General features: G+C 33.3%; 3 protein-coding genes across 4 annotated transcripts; 2 read left to right on the top strand and 1 right to left on the bottom strand.

Annotated features, from left to right (window-relative positions):
- Nucleotides 1-1,556: 1,556 nt before the first annotated feature.
- On the bottom strand, nt 1,557-6,420 carry LOC122584821 (PITH domain-containing protein 1). The gene is made up of 9 exons (XM_043756885.1): nt 6,258-6,420; nt 5,984-6,064; nt 4,553-4,602; nt 3,756-3,833; nt 2,632-2,689; nt 2,497-2,546; nt 2,129-2,237; nt 1,966-2,027; nt 1,557-1,800 (listed from the first exon to the last, which is right to left on the bottom strand). The coding sequence occupies exons 1-9, from the start codon at nt 6,339-6,341 to the stop codon at nt 1,758-1,760; spliced, it is 615 nt and encodes a 204-aa protein (XP_043612820.1). The 5' UTR covers nt 6,342-6,420; the 3' UTR covers nt 1,557-1,757.
- Nucleotides 6,421-8,698: 2,278 nt separating this feature from the next.
- Nucleotides 8,699-13,777, top strand: LOC122593840 (transcription factor bHLH128-like). The gene is made up of 7 exons (XM_043766291.1): nt 8,699-9,119; nt 9,559-9,658; nt 12,032-12,206; nt 12,378-12,515; nt 12,702-12,767; nt 13,512-13,580; nt 13,727-13,777. The coding sequence occupies exons 1-7, from the start codon at nt 8,699-8,701 to the stop codon at nt 13,775-13,777; spliced, it is 1,020 nt and encodes a 339-aa protein (XP_043622226.1).
- A 1,508-nt stretch (nt 13,778-15,285) lies between these two features.
- On the top strand, nt 15,286-19,713 carry LOC122585977. 2 transcript variants are annotated; one of them, XM_043758092.1, is made up of 4 exons: nt 15,286-15,688; nt 15,784-15,945; nt 18,480-18,850; nt 19,179-19,713. In XM_043758092.1, exons 1-3 carry the CDS (start codon nt 15,404-15,406, stop codon nt 18,837-18,839), a joined length of 807 nt encoding a protein of 268 aa, XP_043614027.1. In that variant the 5' UTR covers nt 15,286-15,403; the 3' UTR covers nt 18,840-18,850; nt 19,179-19,713. The 2 variants fall into 2 exon arrangements, with proteins under 2 accessions (XP_043614027.1, XP_043614025.1); XM_043758090.1 differs by lacking the exon at nt 19,179-19,713 and having other exon boundaries at nt 15,287-15,688; nt 18,480-18,952.
- The last annotated feature ends 159 nt before the right edge of the window (nt 19,714-19,872 follow it).

A 19,872-nucleotide genomic window follows, 5' to 3' on the forward strand; every position in this document is an offset into this window, starting at 1 on the left:
CTCACAATTAACAAATTCATCTACAGCGAATTCCATCAGAAGAGCCAATTTTTTATAGCTCATTTGACAATATTATTTGAGATGGCTGCAGTACTAGCAAGGGCCAAGCAGTTAGCAAACTAAATTCGTTTGTGTTGTCTTTTATTATTTACTTTATATTTATTCATGATGTAAACAGCAATGTTTCATGTAAGGTTTGATATGCCAGTTATGTTGACTTCTATAAAATTAGTACAACCTTTATCATTTAGTTGTACAGTTCCTACTGGTACATCGCAAAACACCTTTGCGATTAGCAAGTTTTGAACTATGTAAAGACTCAATATAATGGAATAAACATGTTGTCAGCATCCTCAAACATAAATGTAGCACCCTCAATATGGCTGGCGTTTTTACCCACAAAGAAATGGATACACACTGTTAGTCACAAGTCTAAAATCCATGACCACTTAAGAGACTCAACTCTATAGTACTAGTTTGGCGAAACACCACTGCTAACCGTTGGTCAGTCTAGATATCAAAACTCAAAAGAGAAATTATGGAAGGCAAGAAACAGCCAAACAGGGTTGGCCAAGCCCCCTCAAGTCTACATGAGTTGTGTATAAGCGGATTTCTATATATTAGAATGAGGTGTGTTCTTTGTGGGGGAGTATGGTTCACTAAAATCAGATCGAGTTCAATGGAATTACACTACAAATTCCATATGAATATTTCATATCCTATTTGGTCTTACTTTCTGATGGAAATGAATTCCATCAGATTCCATTCAATTGAAATTCCTTCATGTTGTTAACAAAAAACCAATTCCTTCAACTTATATTCCATTGAAAAGTTACAAAACTTTGGGAGCCAATATACAAAGCCTAAAGAAAAGGCAAACTACAATAGTCTGCCTCAAATGAATAGTGTTCATTATGATAATTAAAATAAAATATACTTTAATATAATACGACGATATAAAAAATATAAATACAAATATAAATAAATGTTAAATTGTTAACGAAGGTACAGATTAATGAATTATTTAATCAGCATAACCACTATAGCAAGAGATGAATGAGTGATGTTGCAAGCCATCCTAGTTATTTATTATATCCAAACTCTTACGGCAGGATATGAATAGATAAAACCCAATAAATTATAAAAAAGGAAGTTATATAAAAGGAGAATCCTTTTGAAGGCATATATTACATCTTTAAGACATGTTTATTAAAGTGAATCCTAATTTTTAATGTGGCATATGAATCAGGCTTAGTGGATGACCCATTTGTTGGAAGTTGGAAGTATAGGGATTGGGCTTAATGGTTAATCCGGTTAAATGCTCTTTTAGTACTGGTAGATGCTTTTTATGATAAGAATGCTCAAAAACTACTCATTCGTTAAGTAAGATATTGTCTATAAAACCTCTAGCATACCATTTAAATTTGGAAGATACCCGTCCAAGTAAAGGTTATCATTCACTATACTTCTTAACTAAGTCTCTTAGATAGCAGAATCTATCAAATCTATTACCAGATATCTATCTACTGTTTTTAACAGCACAAAAGAAGTAGGCATGATCACGCAATATGACTCGTTTCCGCATATATAGACTTTAAATTTTGTTAATATAATTTGCAGACATATCATTTTAGTTTAGTACATAGCAAGATTTGCTTTAGCAAATAAAAAAAGTTATATCAGTAATTCTAAGCAGATGAAGGTGCGGTCTACTAACTTTTTTATATATTGCAGGACCTACTTCTACACCGGCAAACTCACTCCACATGTGACATGCCACCTCCAGTTTCCGATTTTGTCCTGCAACGCAAACAGTGATTTTACACTTAGAAGATCAACAGAAGGTTAAGAAAGGAACATGCAAATTTTTAGATTCACTTGATATTTCCAGCATAAGCCTACTAATAGTGAATAGTTAGACGAGTAGATCTCAAACTAGAAATTCAGAAAACATGTGGCACTTACTTGTGATCAGAAGGATTTGGCATAAGCTCATAAACAATTGTTGCAACAACATCTCTCTTCAACTGTCCAATGGATAAAACTGAACTTATGAACAAGCACACAAAAGGAAACAAAACAGAAGACAAGAACTATCAAAGGAAGAAAAATCTCAAAATGTATCTACCTGAGTCGCTTCACCTTTTAGCCCAATGTATTGTATTCTAGATGTGTCGCCACCATAACTATCAGGAAAATGCAACGTCAGATTTCCAACGCCTTGGAACCTAGAGTACCTGGTCAACACAAAGATGAGCATGCATTGACTCATTGAGAAGATAGAATACTAACATCTTATCAGTTTGCTATTTCAGAAGCAAAATAGATTTAAGAAAAAAAAAAGGTATTAACTCAATTGTACAATTCTTTTCAAATAAGATTTCTCAATCAGTACTTCTCATAATCATAAGTGAAAAGAGTTATAAATGATATGAAGTGAAAAGCAAATAAAACGAAAGTCTTTTGTGATTATAATAGAAAGAAAGGATTATGCACCTTGTCTGGTATTCTAACAGCCCTTGCATATTTTCTGCCAGATCCCACTCCTAAAAACATAAACAAACAAAACTATAAGCAAAAATTAAAATTACAACTGATAGGTTACCGACATGTTTAGCTTAGCCTACAGACCTGAATAGCTTGCATACTCTGAGCATCTGAGAAGTCAATTCCTTCACGGTTGATAAACCTGCATGCGATTAGTAGATTTAGAGTTTAGTTAGTAACTTTTTGAAACGTTGTGCAAGAACTAACATCTCATACGATGAGGCTTTCATCCAAATTTCTCGCAACCAATGATAACTATTTGTAGAATATATCTTTTCAAACATTGTTATTTCATACCAATTAAACAAAGCCCAACTAAACATATTAGAATGATAAAAAGACCTACAAGTTTTAATCTTTCTACAAAATGAAAATACTTCATCTAATGTAAGTAATTATACAAAATAGCCATTTCAAGGTTCAAATTGTGTCTTCTTTTCTCATCAATTGGATCATGAGTTTCATTCTTCTAATGGTCATAAAACCGAACCAACCTGTATGGCTGTATCTGGTAGATAACATTTTCTTGTTAACTTTCAGTATATGTATGCTCTAGAATGTTCTTTCATTTCTATGATAGTAGATTTAGAGTTAGTTTGAGCAGAAAACCATAGCCTTAATAATGGCAGATTGGCATAAACAATATTATTCACCTATTTTTTTTTATGGGAAATGACTAATCCTCCTAAATAATTAGCCTAAAAATCCTCCTAATCATAAGACGATGTTAAATGGCAAAATCAAGAGATAAGATTAAAAAAAAGAATTAATGGAATCCACATGTCACAATCATATGGTTTTCGGAGGATCTTTAGGGTAAATTTATGAGGATATATCATTTCCCTTTTTTGATAGTCTCCTTACAATGGTCACAAAACTAAAATGTAACTATAAGGTCGGTGTCTTTTCATTCACTAAAATGCCCATACACTCCAAATTTTACTTAGAAAATAGGGACCCCATAATGTATTAGGTGCCCATCATTTTCATCGCATATCATCATTTAGCACCTTTTGAGGGAAAAAAATTCATAATTAAAAAACTATTAGCAGGGATGGGGATTTTGATGATGGACTGGACCAATGGGGTACCATGACCAGATAATTAATTGTATACTGTACACACATGTGTAATTTCTTTGAAACAAATTTTAACAACAGATCAATTATATATGTAGCTAAAAAATTAGGGTTTCGAGGTCTACTTACGCTCTCATCTTGGAAGGACTTGTTCCATCAGCACCACCAACAACTGAAATGCTCTTTATCTTGACATCAGATGTAAATCTATCACAATCAGATCCCACAATCATGCAGTATTATAAATAACATTCTTATACAATATATTTACCATGTTTCATTAAAAAAAAAAAAAAAACCAATAACCACATATTAAAGTCATACCATATCATGAGAACTTGGACATTGTATAATACTCTTCTGAGCATAAAATTGTTAGATGCATTTGTACCATAGATTTTATTTCCATATCTTATCCCACATTTCCACCATACTGGTATCTTTACATATCAGGTTCGAAATTGTATTGTAAACCTTACATATACAGGATTTTCCTTTTTGTTTTGGTCAGCAAGTTTAAACGGTTCTAGAGAACTATAACTTTCAAACTCTTTAAAGACATGGCTGCAATTCACAGTAATTACTTATTAAGAAATAAGATGAATGCAAAAGGCTTATCTTAAACTTTTTATATTTAGGTAAAACAATAAGCGGCTAAGTTTTCTTCAAGTAACAAGGTTTGTATCTCAAGTGTCCCCAAGCACTACAAAGAAAGGCTCTGTTCACACAAACAATTAACTCTATAGTCTTGCATTATACTTGCAATCACTATTTCACATCTATTCTACCCCATTAAATACTCCAACTTTAACTTTGTTATATAACCTATAAGCATTCAAAGGAAAACAATAACAAACATGAAACAAAAAACAAAGCAAGTCAAGTTGCCAAGAAGAAAAATGAAAAAGGGATAATGTACCACTTACGGAATAAAAACAATTAACTCAGGATCACCCTCATTGCTTTCCAAGACACCCTGTACCGATAAAGAAAATCACTAATCATGTTTAGAACAAATACTAACAATGACTTCATAGAATGCAGAATTGGCAAGTGGGATAGTAAAAAGGAACGCCGAATTTTGCAAGAAACATCCAACCCAAACGAGATAGCAGCATAAAAGAGCGTTTGGTCAGAATTTAATGCCCGATTCAAAGGCTAAAATAACGAAGGGGGAAAAAGGGACACATACAACAAAGCATAATCAAAGGGGGAAAGTTCATCATGTTAAATTTAAGACTTTATGGTACTCTTTCCTATGGAAGTGCTTTGGATGAATACATAGCACATTGCACATATTGAAGGAATAACTGAACTTCAGTAATGAACTAGTACAACTAAACTAGTAGTGATCTTTGTTGCATACACAGATAAACACATACGTAAAATTCAAATGTCCTTTTTCTATTCAAATAATCAAATGAAGTCCATAGTAAAAATTAAACAGTTAGAAACTTGAGAATATTTTAACAAAGTATTGTTCAAGATGAAAGTGGTTTTATACTTTTATATGCATGTGAGAAGAAAGTTCTATCTCTCACTTTATGTACAAAGAAGAACGATGACAATGACTGCCATACTAGTCTTGGCATATAATCCTTCCACCCCAATGAAGTCATGTGGAAAAAGATCAGTGATAACATGATACAGAGAGTGTCAGGATCCTAATTGAATTCTGAAGGATGATGATGTGAATAAACAACACCCAAAAACCAGCTTGATTGCCAGAACTAATAAATATGACAAGAAAAAGAAATTAGTCTTGGACATCTTCATAAACTTATTCCACCTTCCATACCCAGTTCTAAGTTTTATAATATATTTTAGTCGATCTCCAAACGAACAAATCATTTCGGTACCAACCGCATCCAAATTTTTCAACATCAGCTTGAGATACAATACTTACAAGAAACACTTTAGTAAACCCAAGTACAAGAGCCACCCAGTGTATAGATGTAGATGTAAATCTTAATTTACATTTTCGCTTTTGTTACAATTTGAATAATCTCTCTGCCTTCTGACTTCTTTCTCTTTAATTAGTATCTTAAATCAGTGTTTACCGCAGGAAAATATATAAGATGCATTTTATTAAACCAATAGTAGCACTATCTACACCGTCGCCACTCACCATTGGTGGTGGCTGGCATCATCAACGACAATCTGGAAACGTTTTCACAATGTCAAGCTTAATGTTGTAGATCACCTGTTATCTATCTATTTACGACTATCCTTTTCTTTTCTTTTTTTTTTTTATAAAAAAAACACAATTCCTGAAATCAGCAGTGGATGCAGAAGCAAAGAAAATGGGAACTCGTAACGATTAAAAAACACGAGCAAGCAAGAGAGCGAGAATATACCTCGGAGGAGCTTAGGCGGTGCTCCCAGGCTTTAAAAACAGTTTTGACACTTCCAGGAACAGCCTCATTCAATGCAGACACCTATACAACCATATTCAAAATCCAGAACACATATAAGTTCCTATATTTGCGATATATATAATTATAATACATAATAATAGGAACTATAATCAGTTAATACTGAAAAAACCTAAATTGATATTAATAGATAATTTAGGTATAGATATAGAAAAATAAAGTAAGAATTAGGGGGGGGGGGGGGGGGGGGGGGGACCTTAGGGAAGTCGATGTGTTTGTAGAGAGACCAATCGGATGAACAATCGTGATCTTCGCAGCTATGATCATGTACGCACGCCATTTCCCCCCTTTCTTTCTACTCGAATTACTAATTTATTTCTCAAAATTTATCAGTGCGACTAGAAGCAACTAGAAAATGGAGATGGAGCTTTATAATTAGTCTCTCCTATATAGATTAGTACTCGTATATGTTATTAAGTTACACTAATTAATGGATTTTGCTAAGAGAAACCCAATCGAAAACCACAATTTAAATTATATTTTTAATTTTCACCTACTAAATGAGTGTCCGCACCTTATAGTGGTAAAAATAGACAATGTTCGAGATGGGATGTGAAATGAGGGGGAACGAATTATTAGTTAGGTTTTTGATATGTATTTGTGTGTGAGGGAGAAATAGAGTTTGAAATTTTTATAACGATATTTTAGTCAGAGTATATAAAATGGAAATAGAGATGTATTAATATAGAGGGTAATTAGACATATCACGTTTTAAAAGTTTAAAGAGGGGGTGCCAGTTTATTTTTATAAGGTATTATAGATGAGGAGTTTTGCTTTTGGTGATTATCGGGAGTTTAAATAGTGATTTATTCTGCATTATGGTTCTTTAGTGCAGACCTAATTAAAACAACTCGTATGATAAAACTTTTCGATATTCATGATTAATTTACACCTTTTAAATAAATTATTTAAGATCAAATATTGAAGATAAAATGTACTTTTAATGTTTTTGGTTGTATATCGTTAGTCTCTAAATATATTTTAACATGTCTTTTCAATCAAAACTAAACCAAAAGATATGCTCGGCTTTTGCAGCAGTTCATTAACATCATTGCTTAACCACTACGGTTATAACACGATATATTGGTAATGGTCAATCCACCCGGTTTTGGACTAATATATGGATTGAAACTTCAACATTAGCGGGTAGGTTTCCTGGCTTGGCATCACTAAACAATAACTTTGATTGTTTTGTAGCTGATCGTGCTACACCTAATGGGTGGTTATGGTAATGGTTTAGGGAATCACAGGTCGGGAGAAAGCAATCACAGCTACCTGATTTACATGTCGCTTTGCAATCACTCTTATTGAATAAAAAACTGATTGTTGGTGTTAAAACCTTAACGTCAACTCTTGCTTTCAAGTGATCAATGACATAAGATATGATTTAGATCTTTCTATCTTAGCATGCGAGTAACACCAGACTTGATGGAATCCGCTAGTGCCCAATAAGATCAATATCTTTTGGAGATTATATTATCGTAGAAATATTTTCTTCTAACGATATATAACCTTAGTCGAAGAGGTATTAAAACCACATTTATATGTTGTTTTATATGTCATACTAGTGTGGAATTTAGGAGTCTTCTTTTCACATGATGTGTTTTTTTTAACCGAGTTTTGTTCTACAATGACATTTGGGCTTCAATTTGATGTCCCCATCATTAGTCCTTCTGATTATCTTGTTTTTATGTCGGAATGCAAGCATTACAAACTTACAAGACCGTATTGGATGCTATTTGTTTTACTTGGTGATGGTCGTTGTGAAACCATATCGGAATTACATTGTTTTAATGGCAATACATCCTCTGTAGTTTTTTCACACCAACTTAGCTGCTTGATGTTGCTAATGGCATAACAATTGGTACACCATAGGTTGGCCTCTCAATACATCAATGGTGTATGGGAATGCTAAGATTTAGATAGTATTACCTCTACTATATATAATAGTGTGAATAGATTGCTTTGAGATCTTATATAAATACAATATCTTTAAAGTATATTTCTAAGATATACTCCCTCTGTCCTATTTTAACTGTTCAAATTTGACTTGTCAAGTAATTTATTTTTAATTTTGACCGTAATTTTTTTAAAAATATTTTATAACTTGCTATAAGATATATGAATGGATTGAGTTTTAAATACACTTTTTCATTGATATAAATTTCATCAACCAATATATAACACAAACGAAGATATTTATTGTCAAAGTTTAAAAAACAAACTTAGAAAAGTTAAAACAAGGCATTTAGAATGGGACGAAAGGGATTATATATTACTGGTTTAGACATGAATATATGTGGCCTTCGATATGAATATATGTAAATGGAAAGAAAAAAAAAGAAGTTCAGATTTAATAAAGGTAATTATATATTCTAATTAATTAGCTTGTCTTAAAAGACCGCAGACTTTAAGCAAGTGGGAGGGCACATTTATTTTTTTTCTCTCATATGTATATGAATGAATGAATTTACCCATGAGCTAGCATCTGGCTTGCAGGCTTCCTCAATCTAACCACCCAGCTTCATCTGTATCTATCTCTCGATCTCACCATTTTTAGATAAAAACAATATATATATACTCCAATTATTATATAGTAGCTAGGGTATAAACAATTAAATTAAGAAAATTTTTGATATGTATCCAAACTCTAATAATAGCTCTTCATCATCTGCATCTCATCCTTCAAGAGATCCCAACAACAATCATAATATCATTGATAATAATAATGGCAATAACAACAACAACAACAACAGCAATGGAGGAATAATAGGTCTTGCTCGATATCGTTCAGCTCCTGTTTCCTTCTTAAATAACGCGGTAGATTCTGTGATCATCAACGGACAAAGTGGTGGTCATCAACAACAACAACTACCACAACATAATAATAATAATACTGGAAATCACATGGTGGGCATGCCTACGCGTTTTTTCTCACCGGCGCCCCCGCCTCACACGACGACGTCTTCCCTGCAGGCTGTTGACGATGATGATCGGTTGCAAAAAACTACACCGTTTCGTTTAAACGAGTTTGCAACCGCTTTTAATGCTTTAAAAGGTACGTACTCCTGGCTATATATATTAATTAACTAGTAATTAAGATGTTATAGGAAATACAAAAACCAACTGGGTTGAATCAGTGGTTGGAGCTGATGCCTCTGGAAACAGAGGTCATGGGTTCGATCCTCACGCCAGCAAGGCTGGAGGTCCTTTTCTACCTATGGTAGAAGCTGGAAGCAGCCTCTCTACCTTTGGTAGGGGTAAGGTTGTCTACATATGAACCTCCCCATACACCGTTGAAGACGGTATTGGGACCCAAAACGGCAACGGGAGTTACTTATCTACTTATGTTATAGGAAATACAGACGTTAATATATATCGTCCTGTATATACATTTCATTGTAACTGGCTACTAATTGTATGTGTGCGGAATTAATGCACATTAATCAACCAGTAGTATAGTACTTATCGGATTTTTACCAAATTAATAATTACAGGTGGTACTACGACACAGACTCCGTCACCGTTATTCCGTCATGGCAGCTCCCCTGCCGGTTTTCTCAACACGCTTGTTTCTTCTACTACTCCCTCCGGTACGTACGTATATATATATATATGCTCTCACCTAGTTATTACAATCGTCGTTAATTCAGTTCCATATATATATATATGTATGTATATATACTACTAGTTTTTTACGAACTTCGGTTAAAAGTTTATGCATTTGCTTAATCAATAAACATAATTAAGCTAGCTAGCTAGGTCTTTTCATGAATTAATTAGTTGGTTAATTAGTTGATTCAATAAATTATACGGAGTATTACAATGTGATTTTGAGAATTAATTGATCGATGATATGAGCTAGCTAGGTGGCTACATATATATAACTCGCATCAAGTTAATTGAAGGTGAAATATATATATATATATATACCATAATTAATTCTGTAACTAATAAGTATTTGATGATTAATTTGAGATACAATTTTCATTTAAAAAATGTAGCTTATATATAATTAAAATTACCGAGTTACTAAGATGCTAGAAATCTTATACTGGTCGATACAAGATATATAATAAATCTCAACTAATAATTAACTTGATTATTTTAAGCTTAAATTACTCGTACAATTTTTGGGTAAAGACTTAAAAATTACAATTACGTTACAATATACCGTTATAATTAAGATGCAAGATCATCATCAGAATAAATATACTCGTATTTCTATTAATGCATGCAAACGAACTAACATAACATTTAAAACGAGATCGATATATTACTACTTCTGTACATCACGCGAATACGTACGTTATTAGGTTTAATTAATTTCTAGATGAACTTGCCTAATCATTGTTGTGTATGTATTTAAAAGACTAGCTAGCAGCAAATATATAGATTGATACTTGTATTCATAATTTTTAATTTTCCGAGACTCGGTTAGAAGATGATCACACGAAACAAGAATCAACAAATAATTAATAACGACCAATAATACAATGTTGAGTCGTTCACTGTATGTGTGTGCAAGTGGGACTTAAATATATCATCCATAGATTTTTAACTAGCTAGGTCCATGGTTTTGCGGTTTTGCCTTTTGGGATAGTTTATTAATATTTAAAATATTAATTAAGTTGATGTGATGATATTTAGTTGAATTATATCTAATTAATCTTCTTCTAGACTCCTTATTTTGAGTTTTTCAAATTTTGCTAAATCTAATCAGACGGGTAGCTGCATTAGTATATACATTTAAATTGATTATAATTATAGTAATACTATAAGAGATATTACTCGGAAACAATAACTAGTCATGAGTATAAATTTATTTATTAAAAATCTAGTAATATGCTAAATAAGAGGACATACAAGCAAGACACGGGTTATTTGACTACTTTTGGTTTAGAAAAAATAATTGGAGTAGGGAGTCTTGCAAGGAGCCAGGGCTTAGCTAGTCTGCCTAAAAAAACGGACGTGTTAGATGGGTTATCACTAGATTGTGGAGTTAGGAGCTCGTACATCTTAAGTAGTGATCAGGTTATTGTTCGTATTTTTAGACATAGAAACGCCGCATACCTAGTTTATCTTAGTTGGCCGTTTAACAAAAAGTTGATTTAGTATAGAAAACGCTTATTGATATCCTAGCTAGGGCGATCGATTAGGGCAAACAAGTATCGCATATATTAATCAAAAAAAAAACAATCTAATAACGAATTGACGAAACAGGTAAAACAATTAGTTATTTTAAATTCTGTCACTAAAGAATTAGTTATGAAATCTGACACCAAACGTCGATATATACTCAGATTAGATAGTAGATATAATAATAATTAAGATAAATAATAAAGTATTGCAAGTTGCATGCAACAAGTTGCAAAAACATGCAAGTTGCTATTTGTTTATAGTTTATGAAAGTTGGTGGATTCAGAGCATCAATCATCATCATAAGCATTCGTACCTGACCAATCACATGTCTTCTATTCTACCCCACAATTACCCCACTCAAGTCAAACTTAATCACGTACATTTCCATTGTATTTCTATCTCTATAAGGAATATAACTGTTGGAATATCGTCTATAAAATAACACAATTAATGCGAGTATGTAAAAGTGTGTTAAACTAAACAAGCATAAATAAAGAGGAAAATATTGTTGCTAGCTAAATATTACTCGTAATTGCCTTTTTACTTGATACACCATATGCTTTCTTGCTTAGTAAAACTCGATTGAGCATATAATATAACTACTTAAGCTATTACGAGTATATTACACACGACGTATAGTGGTACAAATTAAATTGGTTAAATGGGAAGGCATGACTAGTTTTTATTAACCATTGTGACATATATATATATATATATATATATATGACTATCACATGAGTATATATATGCACTCCGTATGTCCTATGTCGTACGTCTAATAATTAATAATGGACATGCATATATATATATTGTTGTAGAAGGTGGAAGGGGTGGTTCAAGATTAAGCTCCCAACTAAGCTTCACGGGAACAAGCAGCTGTTTTTCTCAAATATCCGAAGAAAGTGATATCGTCAATTCCCTCGTGTTTTCATCCTCGTCTCCACATAACAAAAGAGCTAAAACCAACACTACTACTAATGGTCTCAACATTACGGAAACCGAGGTACATACTTTGATATAACTTCAATAATTAATCTATATATTATTAATCTCAGTATATATATAAGAGCTTCTCCGATCCAATGCTGCATGTTTGTGGTGAGATTCGTGATGTAATTATTAAAGATTATAGAGATATATTCACAACTAATGTAAAAATTTAAATTATTCCCAGTTGAATTTTGGGTTATCTGAATCTGCTCTAGAGGCAGCTACAATGGAAAAGATGATGGACCTTCCGCATGACTCCGTCCCTTGTAAAATTCGCGCCAAGCGTGGTTGCGCTACGCATCCTCGGAGCATTGCCGAAAGGGTACGTAATTAAGCATCTATATATCCTAGTGAAATATGGACTAGTATATCTCTTTAATTAAATTTTTTACTCTTTTAGAGTACCTCATCACTTATTTGTAAGTTACCGGCCAATTGCAAGTCCTTAATTAATTAAGGTGGTTAATGTTTTCTAATTAATTCTCAATGCATACATATATATATATAGGAAAGAAGAACAAGAATAAGTGGGAAGTTGAAAAAGCTGCAAGATCTTGTTCCAAATATGGATAAGGTATTTATTTCATGTAATCCCTTTGGTTCAATATATATACTTATTTAAATACGAGTAATATTTAATCGGGTGGCCGGTAATTTCTTCAAAACATATATTAATGATCGATATACTAACATATATAACATGTAGTATAATAGTTTACTGTATTCCTACTATATGTTAAAACATGCATGTTTGGGTAAAGATTAATCCGAGATTCTCATGTCATCATGACCAAATTAAATTAACATAATTAAGATTGAATAAGAATTAAACAGTTTACATTGTTGTGTTGACGACATATATGCTTTTCAAATGAACACAAACTATTTATTACTAGTAATGTCTCAACCGAACCATTGTGACTTTTCACCAATACTCATGGCTATTCCCTTTTCCCTAACAAATATAACTGTTTAATAGAGTATATTTTTAACGTACCAAACCCTTTGGCTTACATACGTATCTATATAAGACACTATAACACTTATGACCAACAAGACGTACTGGTACATTTTAATTAAATTATAAGTCCGACATTTTGGGATACGTATTGTATGTCAAACGACTTTATAAGCATGCAGCTTTGAGTGTGAATAAAATACATTCTTTAGTTTTTAAGGGAATCCAATTAAACTTATTTTCATATTGTTTGCATATGCATTAAATGTTCCTATCGGAGTAGGATATATCATTTAATTGCGACATCAATATATCAATTAATATATAATTGGGCGAAAACTCGTGATCTTCTAATTACAGCAAACAAGCTATTCAGACATGTTGGACCTAGCAGTACAGCACATAAAAGGCCTTCAAACTCACGTTCAGGTTTCTAATTTACATACCGCCTTTACGTATAATTAAATCATTCGATCGTTTATTAGTCATAACGCACTATATATACAAGTTCATTAATTTATTGTGTACGGTCGACATGATGATTTGTATATATATGAATGGTGCTTCTCGTGCAGAGCCTACGCGAGGAGCTCCAAAATTGCTCGTGTGGATGCAAACCAAATTGAATATGTGATACTTGCAAGGACTTCAGTTAAGGGGGTGTTTTTCGTAGGGTACAGATACTTGACATCAACATAAGAAATGAGCAGAATCAAGAGCATCTCGTTATAGGCATGGAACCAGAGATGAATCGTACATCGATCAAAAGAAATTAAGCAAGATTGTCTCCACTTTAATTTACTTTCTTTCTTTCCTTCTTAATTTCTATTTTTTGTTTGTACAATTAACATTAACTTAATTAGAGCCTTCGATCAGATTCAGACTACGTATATGGATCTAATTCTTGTTTAAGATTTTGTAAAGGATTTAGTTAAAAGTTTATGTAATTATCAAAATTCAGCACTAGTTCTCGAGATCCGCCCACTTTGTACATTAATAATCATGTCATTTTTTTATTTTTTTTTTACAAATTTGTGTTTAGTGTCTGTATGTAGTCTTCACTCTTAAACCATATCAAGTTGGTTTGTTACCATCCTGAATTTCTTTAAATTCTGGTTCGAACTTTATTAGATATAATTGTAGGGATTGTTAAAGAAATGTTCGAAAATGGTTATGCACGATATACTCCGATTATATCCCGCTTATATCGGAATTAAAAAAAACTTGTCCTTTTTAAATAACTTGAATACACAAAACTTTTCATATATTTGTCTAATTCGCACGACTACTAGTTTTGCACCTCGTGGTGCAAGTGCCACTTCGATCAATGTGCATCGGCATTAATTCAGTTCACTTTTGTAACACCTAGCTTTAATTACGTACCTAATGTTCAAACCATTATTTTTTCTATCTTTCAACTCTTTCATATTCAAATTTACTACTAAACTATCATATTTTACAATACCTTATAATACCTATAATATATTCAATTTTTAAAAAAAATGAATCTAGTGTTTCTCTCTTCATCAAGTGAACCATTTCAACTAAGATGTTTTAACCTATTGATTTCACCTTCTATCTTTAAGAGTTCACTTATTCCACCTATAGCTCATTTCACCCATTAGTAGTAATGCTTGAATGTTGATGAAATGAAAATGGCGGTATAAAAGTGAAATTCGAGAGGGGAAGAAGATGAGACCTAGAGCAGAATAGAATAGTGAGTCTAATTTATTTTAATTAAGAAGAGAGAAAAAAAAAAGTTATCGATGAGTAGAATGTGATGATAACATGAGAAACATAAATAAAAGAGGAATGATAAATCTATAACATTATTTGGACATTTATAAGAATGCATGTTTTATAAAGTTGTAAACTGCACAATATAATATGTACATCAAAGTCTACCGTAGAGATATCACTCACCTAGAAAAAACTTTTGTCCTTTTATCCAAACTAACTTTTGATGACATGTGTTTCTTTTATTTTTTTATATCAATTATTTTTACATCACCATCAACGTCACTGCCACTGTCACTACCTGTAGTCACCATCATTACACCACCATTGTTACCACCATTGTCGTCGCATTTTACGGGCATATATCTTGTTTCCTAAAGATGGGAAGGACCTCCTTCCAAATCTATACATTGAATTTTCAAACCCTAAATTGTTATCTGACTGATTGCTTTACCAATAAAAACAAAAAAAGAAAATTCATATTCTGTCAGTCAGGTTCATTGTCTTCTAAGAATATGGAAGCGAGAGAGGGACAAAGCTCAACAACAACAGGAGGAGGAAGATACACACTGCTGCCACCAGCAGCAGGAAGAGGAGGATTAGCATCGGAAGACATACTATTCTGCATCGATGTGGATCCCGAATGCCTTGTCGAAATGAAAAACACGAGCGTCATCGGCAGGCCTTTCACCCGTTTGGAATCCATAAAACAAGCCATCCTTCTTTTCGTCAATGCTAAACTCACTATTCACCCCGATCATCGTTTCGCTTATTGCGCCCTCGGCAAATCCCCTTTTTGGGTACTACTTTTTTTTTTACTCTATTTATTATCATACCAAACCCTAATTCTGATTTTTCATTGTTAATTGTTTTTACTTGTGTTTATATATTAAAGCTAAAGAAGGAGTTTAGCAGTGAAGTTGAGTCTGCGATTGCTGCATTTCGAGGGATCAACGTTGATTCATCTGCTGCGGGTCATGCCGATCTCACCCATCTTTTTAAAGTTGCTAATCATGAAGCTAAAAAATCCCGTGCTCAGAATCGTATCCTCCGAGTGGTGAGATTTTCGTTTTATAGCTCCTTGTACGCTCATATATATACATGTCTGTCCTTTGTGCCTTTTATGTGCCTTAACAGTTCTAAATTTGAGCTGATATTACCATTATTTGATGTGCAGTGCACAATTGAAGTTAGGACCGGTAATTAGGTGTACTCATTGCTTAGCTGTATCGCTTTTTTGGTAACAAAAGAGTGTTAAAATTCCACACTGAACAGTATATACAAAGTTGTGATACTAAAATACTATTATATAGCCTTGAGTCCTTGAAAAGATTGTGATTTACAATGAACTATTTTTGACTAAATCCAGTTGACATATAACAAAAGATGGATGATGTTAATGTCAAGATCAGTAGGTACTTAGACTCAATTCCCATAGTATTGGATAACGATAGTGAAGTAAGGATATGATTATGTGTGAACCCTGCGTAGATTACTAGATTAGAGTCATTAGAGTATTAGACCGACGTTGGTCAGATTATCTAAACCTATAGTTAATTGTTGAAAAGTTGAATGGAAAATTCTTCGTGACCACCTCAAGTTACGAGTTAATTCTGATTTATTACTACACCATTAGTACATTACCCAAGATTGTCATTTACAAGTGATTGTAAATGTGATAAAGTTAGGTGTTCAACTAATTCAATTTCAATCTCCAGTTTTAGTCTCATGCCATACACATTTAAACGGTTATAATAATCACTTATGATAAGCAACATGAACAGACTCCCGATCTATCTATTGTGCAAGGAGTACTGCAACTTGAATTTTGTCGAAAGCAATAGTAAAACTAGATCATATAATCAGCTACTCTAAATTAGGTCAACATAATCGCATCTTGTGATCCATCAGGAAGGTTCATCTATGATCTATCTAAGTGAACTCTAAGATGTTTAGCCGACGGTTTATGAAGAAACAGTTAACATAAAATAGCTACAAGTAGAAAATCTACATCAGTTGATCATGTCGTCGTCATATTATTTCAAAAACAATATGACAGAATATGGATAACATCAAAATGATCAAGGAAAAATTAGCTTCCATCACTCATCATCCTCATGTCCTCATCACTGTCTTTTGCAAGTTACCACTAGTTTTGGCTTTTTAAGTCTAAGTTTAAGAGAAAGAGAATATATATTAATGTGTTTATTGTGAATAATACACTCTAACTTAGTTAAAAAGAATATAAGACATTAGAAGAGTGTCATCTAGTTAAGTCAATATAAATCTGGAATAATATTAGACTATTAGTGGAGAATAAGGTTTTGAGTAAATAATAAATTGAACGCTACTTTGCTTAGTGGCTTACTGGGATTTATTGACCATATACCGACCCATGGCATCTTTTTTTCCTTTTGAAATGTAGACACCCAAGCTAATTAAACACATGTTATTAAAAAGAGACTGTATTATATGGGAGCAATTAGGCCAAGTATGTGGTGTTGGCCAAGAAGGCGCACGTGAGGAGGATGTAAGTTGGGATAATGAGAATCTTAAAGTGGACATGTGGCAAAACCATGCTAGTCAAGATACAGGATGATGTACCCATGACCGACTTAGGAGTTGCACCTATCACCAATAGATTGAGAGAGGGGAGACTGATGGTTTAGGTACATTCGAAGGAGACATTGAGTCAATGAACTGATTAAAGCCAAATAAGATTATAATAAAACATTACACTCATATTGTATTCTTATATCTCTCTTCCTTTCATACTTCTGTGATTTGCTATTGGTTTTCAGAAGACGACGTGACTTGGACATCTTTTGTATAACCTTAGTAGTTAGTACATCATGATCAACTTTGAGTCATTCCTTCTATTGTTTTAGTTATGTTTTTTTCTCAAAAAGGACTGAAGATCATATACTGATATACGTGTCAAAGTCAAATGCTGTTCATCTATTATGTTGATTGATGAGAATAGACAACTAGACAATCTGCAAATGCAATGTCAAAAGGGCTGGCGCATAGAAAGTATTGGTGTTTAATCAATGTTGGGGTGTAACAGGTCAAAACAGGTCCAGATCAAGCCAGGTAGCCTTATCATGTGGGTCAAATGGATCGGTTTAGGCTGTATTGAAATTCTATCAATTTATATATAATCTATGTGTTAAATATGATTGCACAAACTACATTTTGGATAGAGTGTTTTAGGAGGTTTTATGCATTCTAATACACTTGCATTAACTTTTGAAACTTGTGTGACTCGTTTCTTTTGCCGGGATCTTTTAAACTAACCCATTTGACTAGTTAGGGATAAAAATCACATGAATGGATTGGCAAGTTAAGTGTAGCTTTAGCCATGTAGATAGATGAGAAAGGTACCGTATTCATGTCCCTAGTTGGAAGATTTATGAATGATATATCTTGTTTTTCTGAAAGCATGCTACATGAGATAAACGTGTTGAGTATGCTAGTCATATGGACAAACATTGCAAGAAGAATTAGAGCCATCAAATCACTAAATCGTTAAAAGAAACTGCAGTTTTACATCCTTGTAACCAGACTTGTTTGAACTCTATGTTGTTCCAGATCCTACTCTACTGCAGGTCATCAGTAGCACCTCACCACCAATGGCCCACAACCCAAAAGCTTTTCACAATGGATGTGGTTTACCTCCATGATAAGCCAGGCCCCGACAATTGTCCACAGAAGGTATATGACGGTCTGGTGGACGCCCTTGATCAGGTTAGTGAATACGAGGGCTACATCTTTGAAAGTGGCCAGGGACTAACACGTGTCCTCTTCCGTCACATGTGTGTGCTTTTATCACATCCACAGCAACGTTGTGTCCAAGATGATGTTGATATTCCCAAATCGCTTACAAGGAAGTCACCTGTAGTTGATTTATCCTCTTCTGATCAAGAATGTGTTCCTGTGCCTAGTCAGTGACTTGTTTCTTGGTAATGTATATCGAAATGCTAGATTTCTTGTTTTAGTTGTCTAAAACACTAGATATAATGTTTGGATTATCGAAAGCATAATTGGTGTACTTATTTTGTTAATCATGCATCTCGAGCTGGTATTATGGTTTTTTTTTTTTTTAAGAATCCAAGACTTCTTTCTACTTGTCTATAAAGAACTGTGAAAATACACCCAGGATCAGTCATGATGTTCATTTTTCCCACCACATATATTTCATATCAGGATTCAGGACCCTTGTTTACATGCATAGCACATGTCGATACTGAGGCATATGTATATATCTTACCATTGACAAATATCACGCAGGCTCTGTTTGAACAGCTTCTATGCCTGTTGGCTGAGTCTTTGGATGCCTGGTCTGAGTGTGTTAATTGGTTGGATTCGGTTCCTGCTTTAGCCTGTCCTTGACCTAATAGCTATGAGACTCTGGTAATACCTGTTGTTGATCCTCATCTTGTACTTGTGAACAGCAGCAGAGGCCGCATATGATAAGTTATTCCAGAATCAATGTGAATATCGCGCCGAATAGGATTAGCTCCCAACCCATCGATATGATGAAATCTGATGACTTTGTAATGGTAAGCAAACCAGGGCATAAAATTGTATGGAAGTGTAATTCGTCAAGTTACTCTCGAACGAATTCAAGCCTGATTTGAAGCTTGTTAAGGAAGTTAGAAGACTCTTGTATTAATTAACATAAGTAAACTTGTATAATATAAGTTGTATGCTAGATATTATTATTATTATTATAAATAACTGATTAATTATTCTCTAGATGGATCGTAAGTTAAAAAGTTTATGTATATTTTTTACAGTTATAATTGAATGTATTTAAAAATTACAATATATACAAAAATAATATTATAAAAGCACAGATTTAATGCTCAAGTCTCTAATACCACTCACGGGTTGAGATGGAGTTCACTTGTATGACACGAAACAAACCAAACTCGAGCTTCCTTATAATTCAACTAGTCGTGCTCGAGCTTGGCTCCTTACA

Source organism: Erigeron canadensis, chromosome 1, assembly GCF_010389155.1.
Source record: "Erigeron canadensis isolate Cc75 chromosome 1, C_canadensis_v1, whole genome shotgun sequence".
Taxonomy (NCBI): Eukaryota; Viridiplantae; Streptophyta; class Magnoliopsida; order Asterales; family Asteraceae; genus Erigeron; species Erigeron canadensis.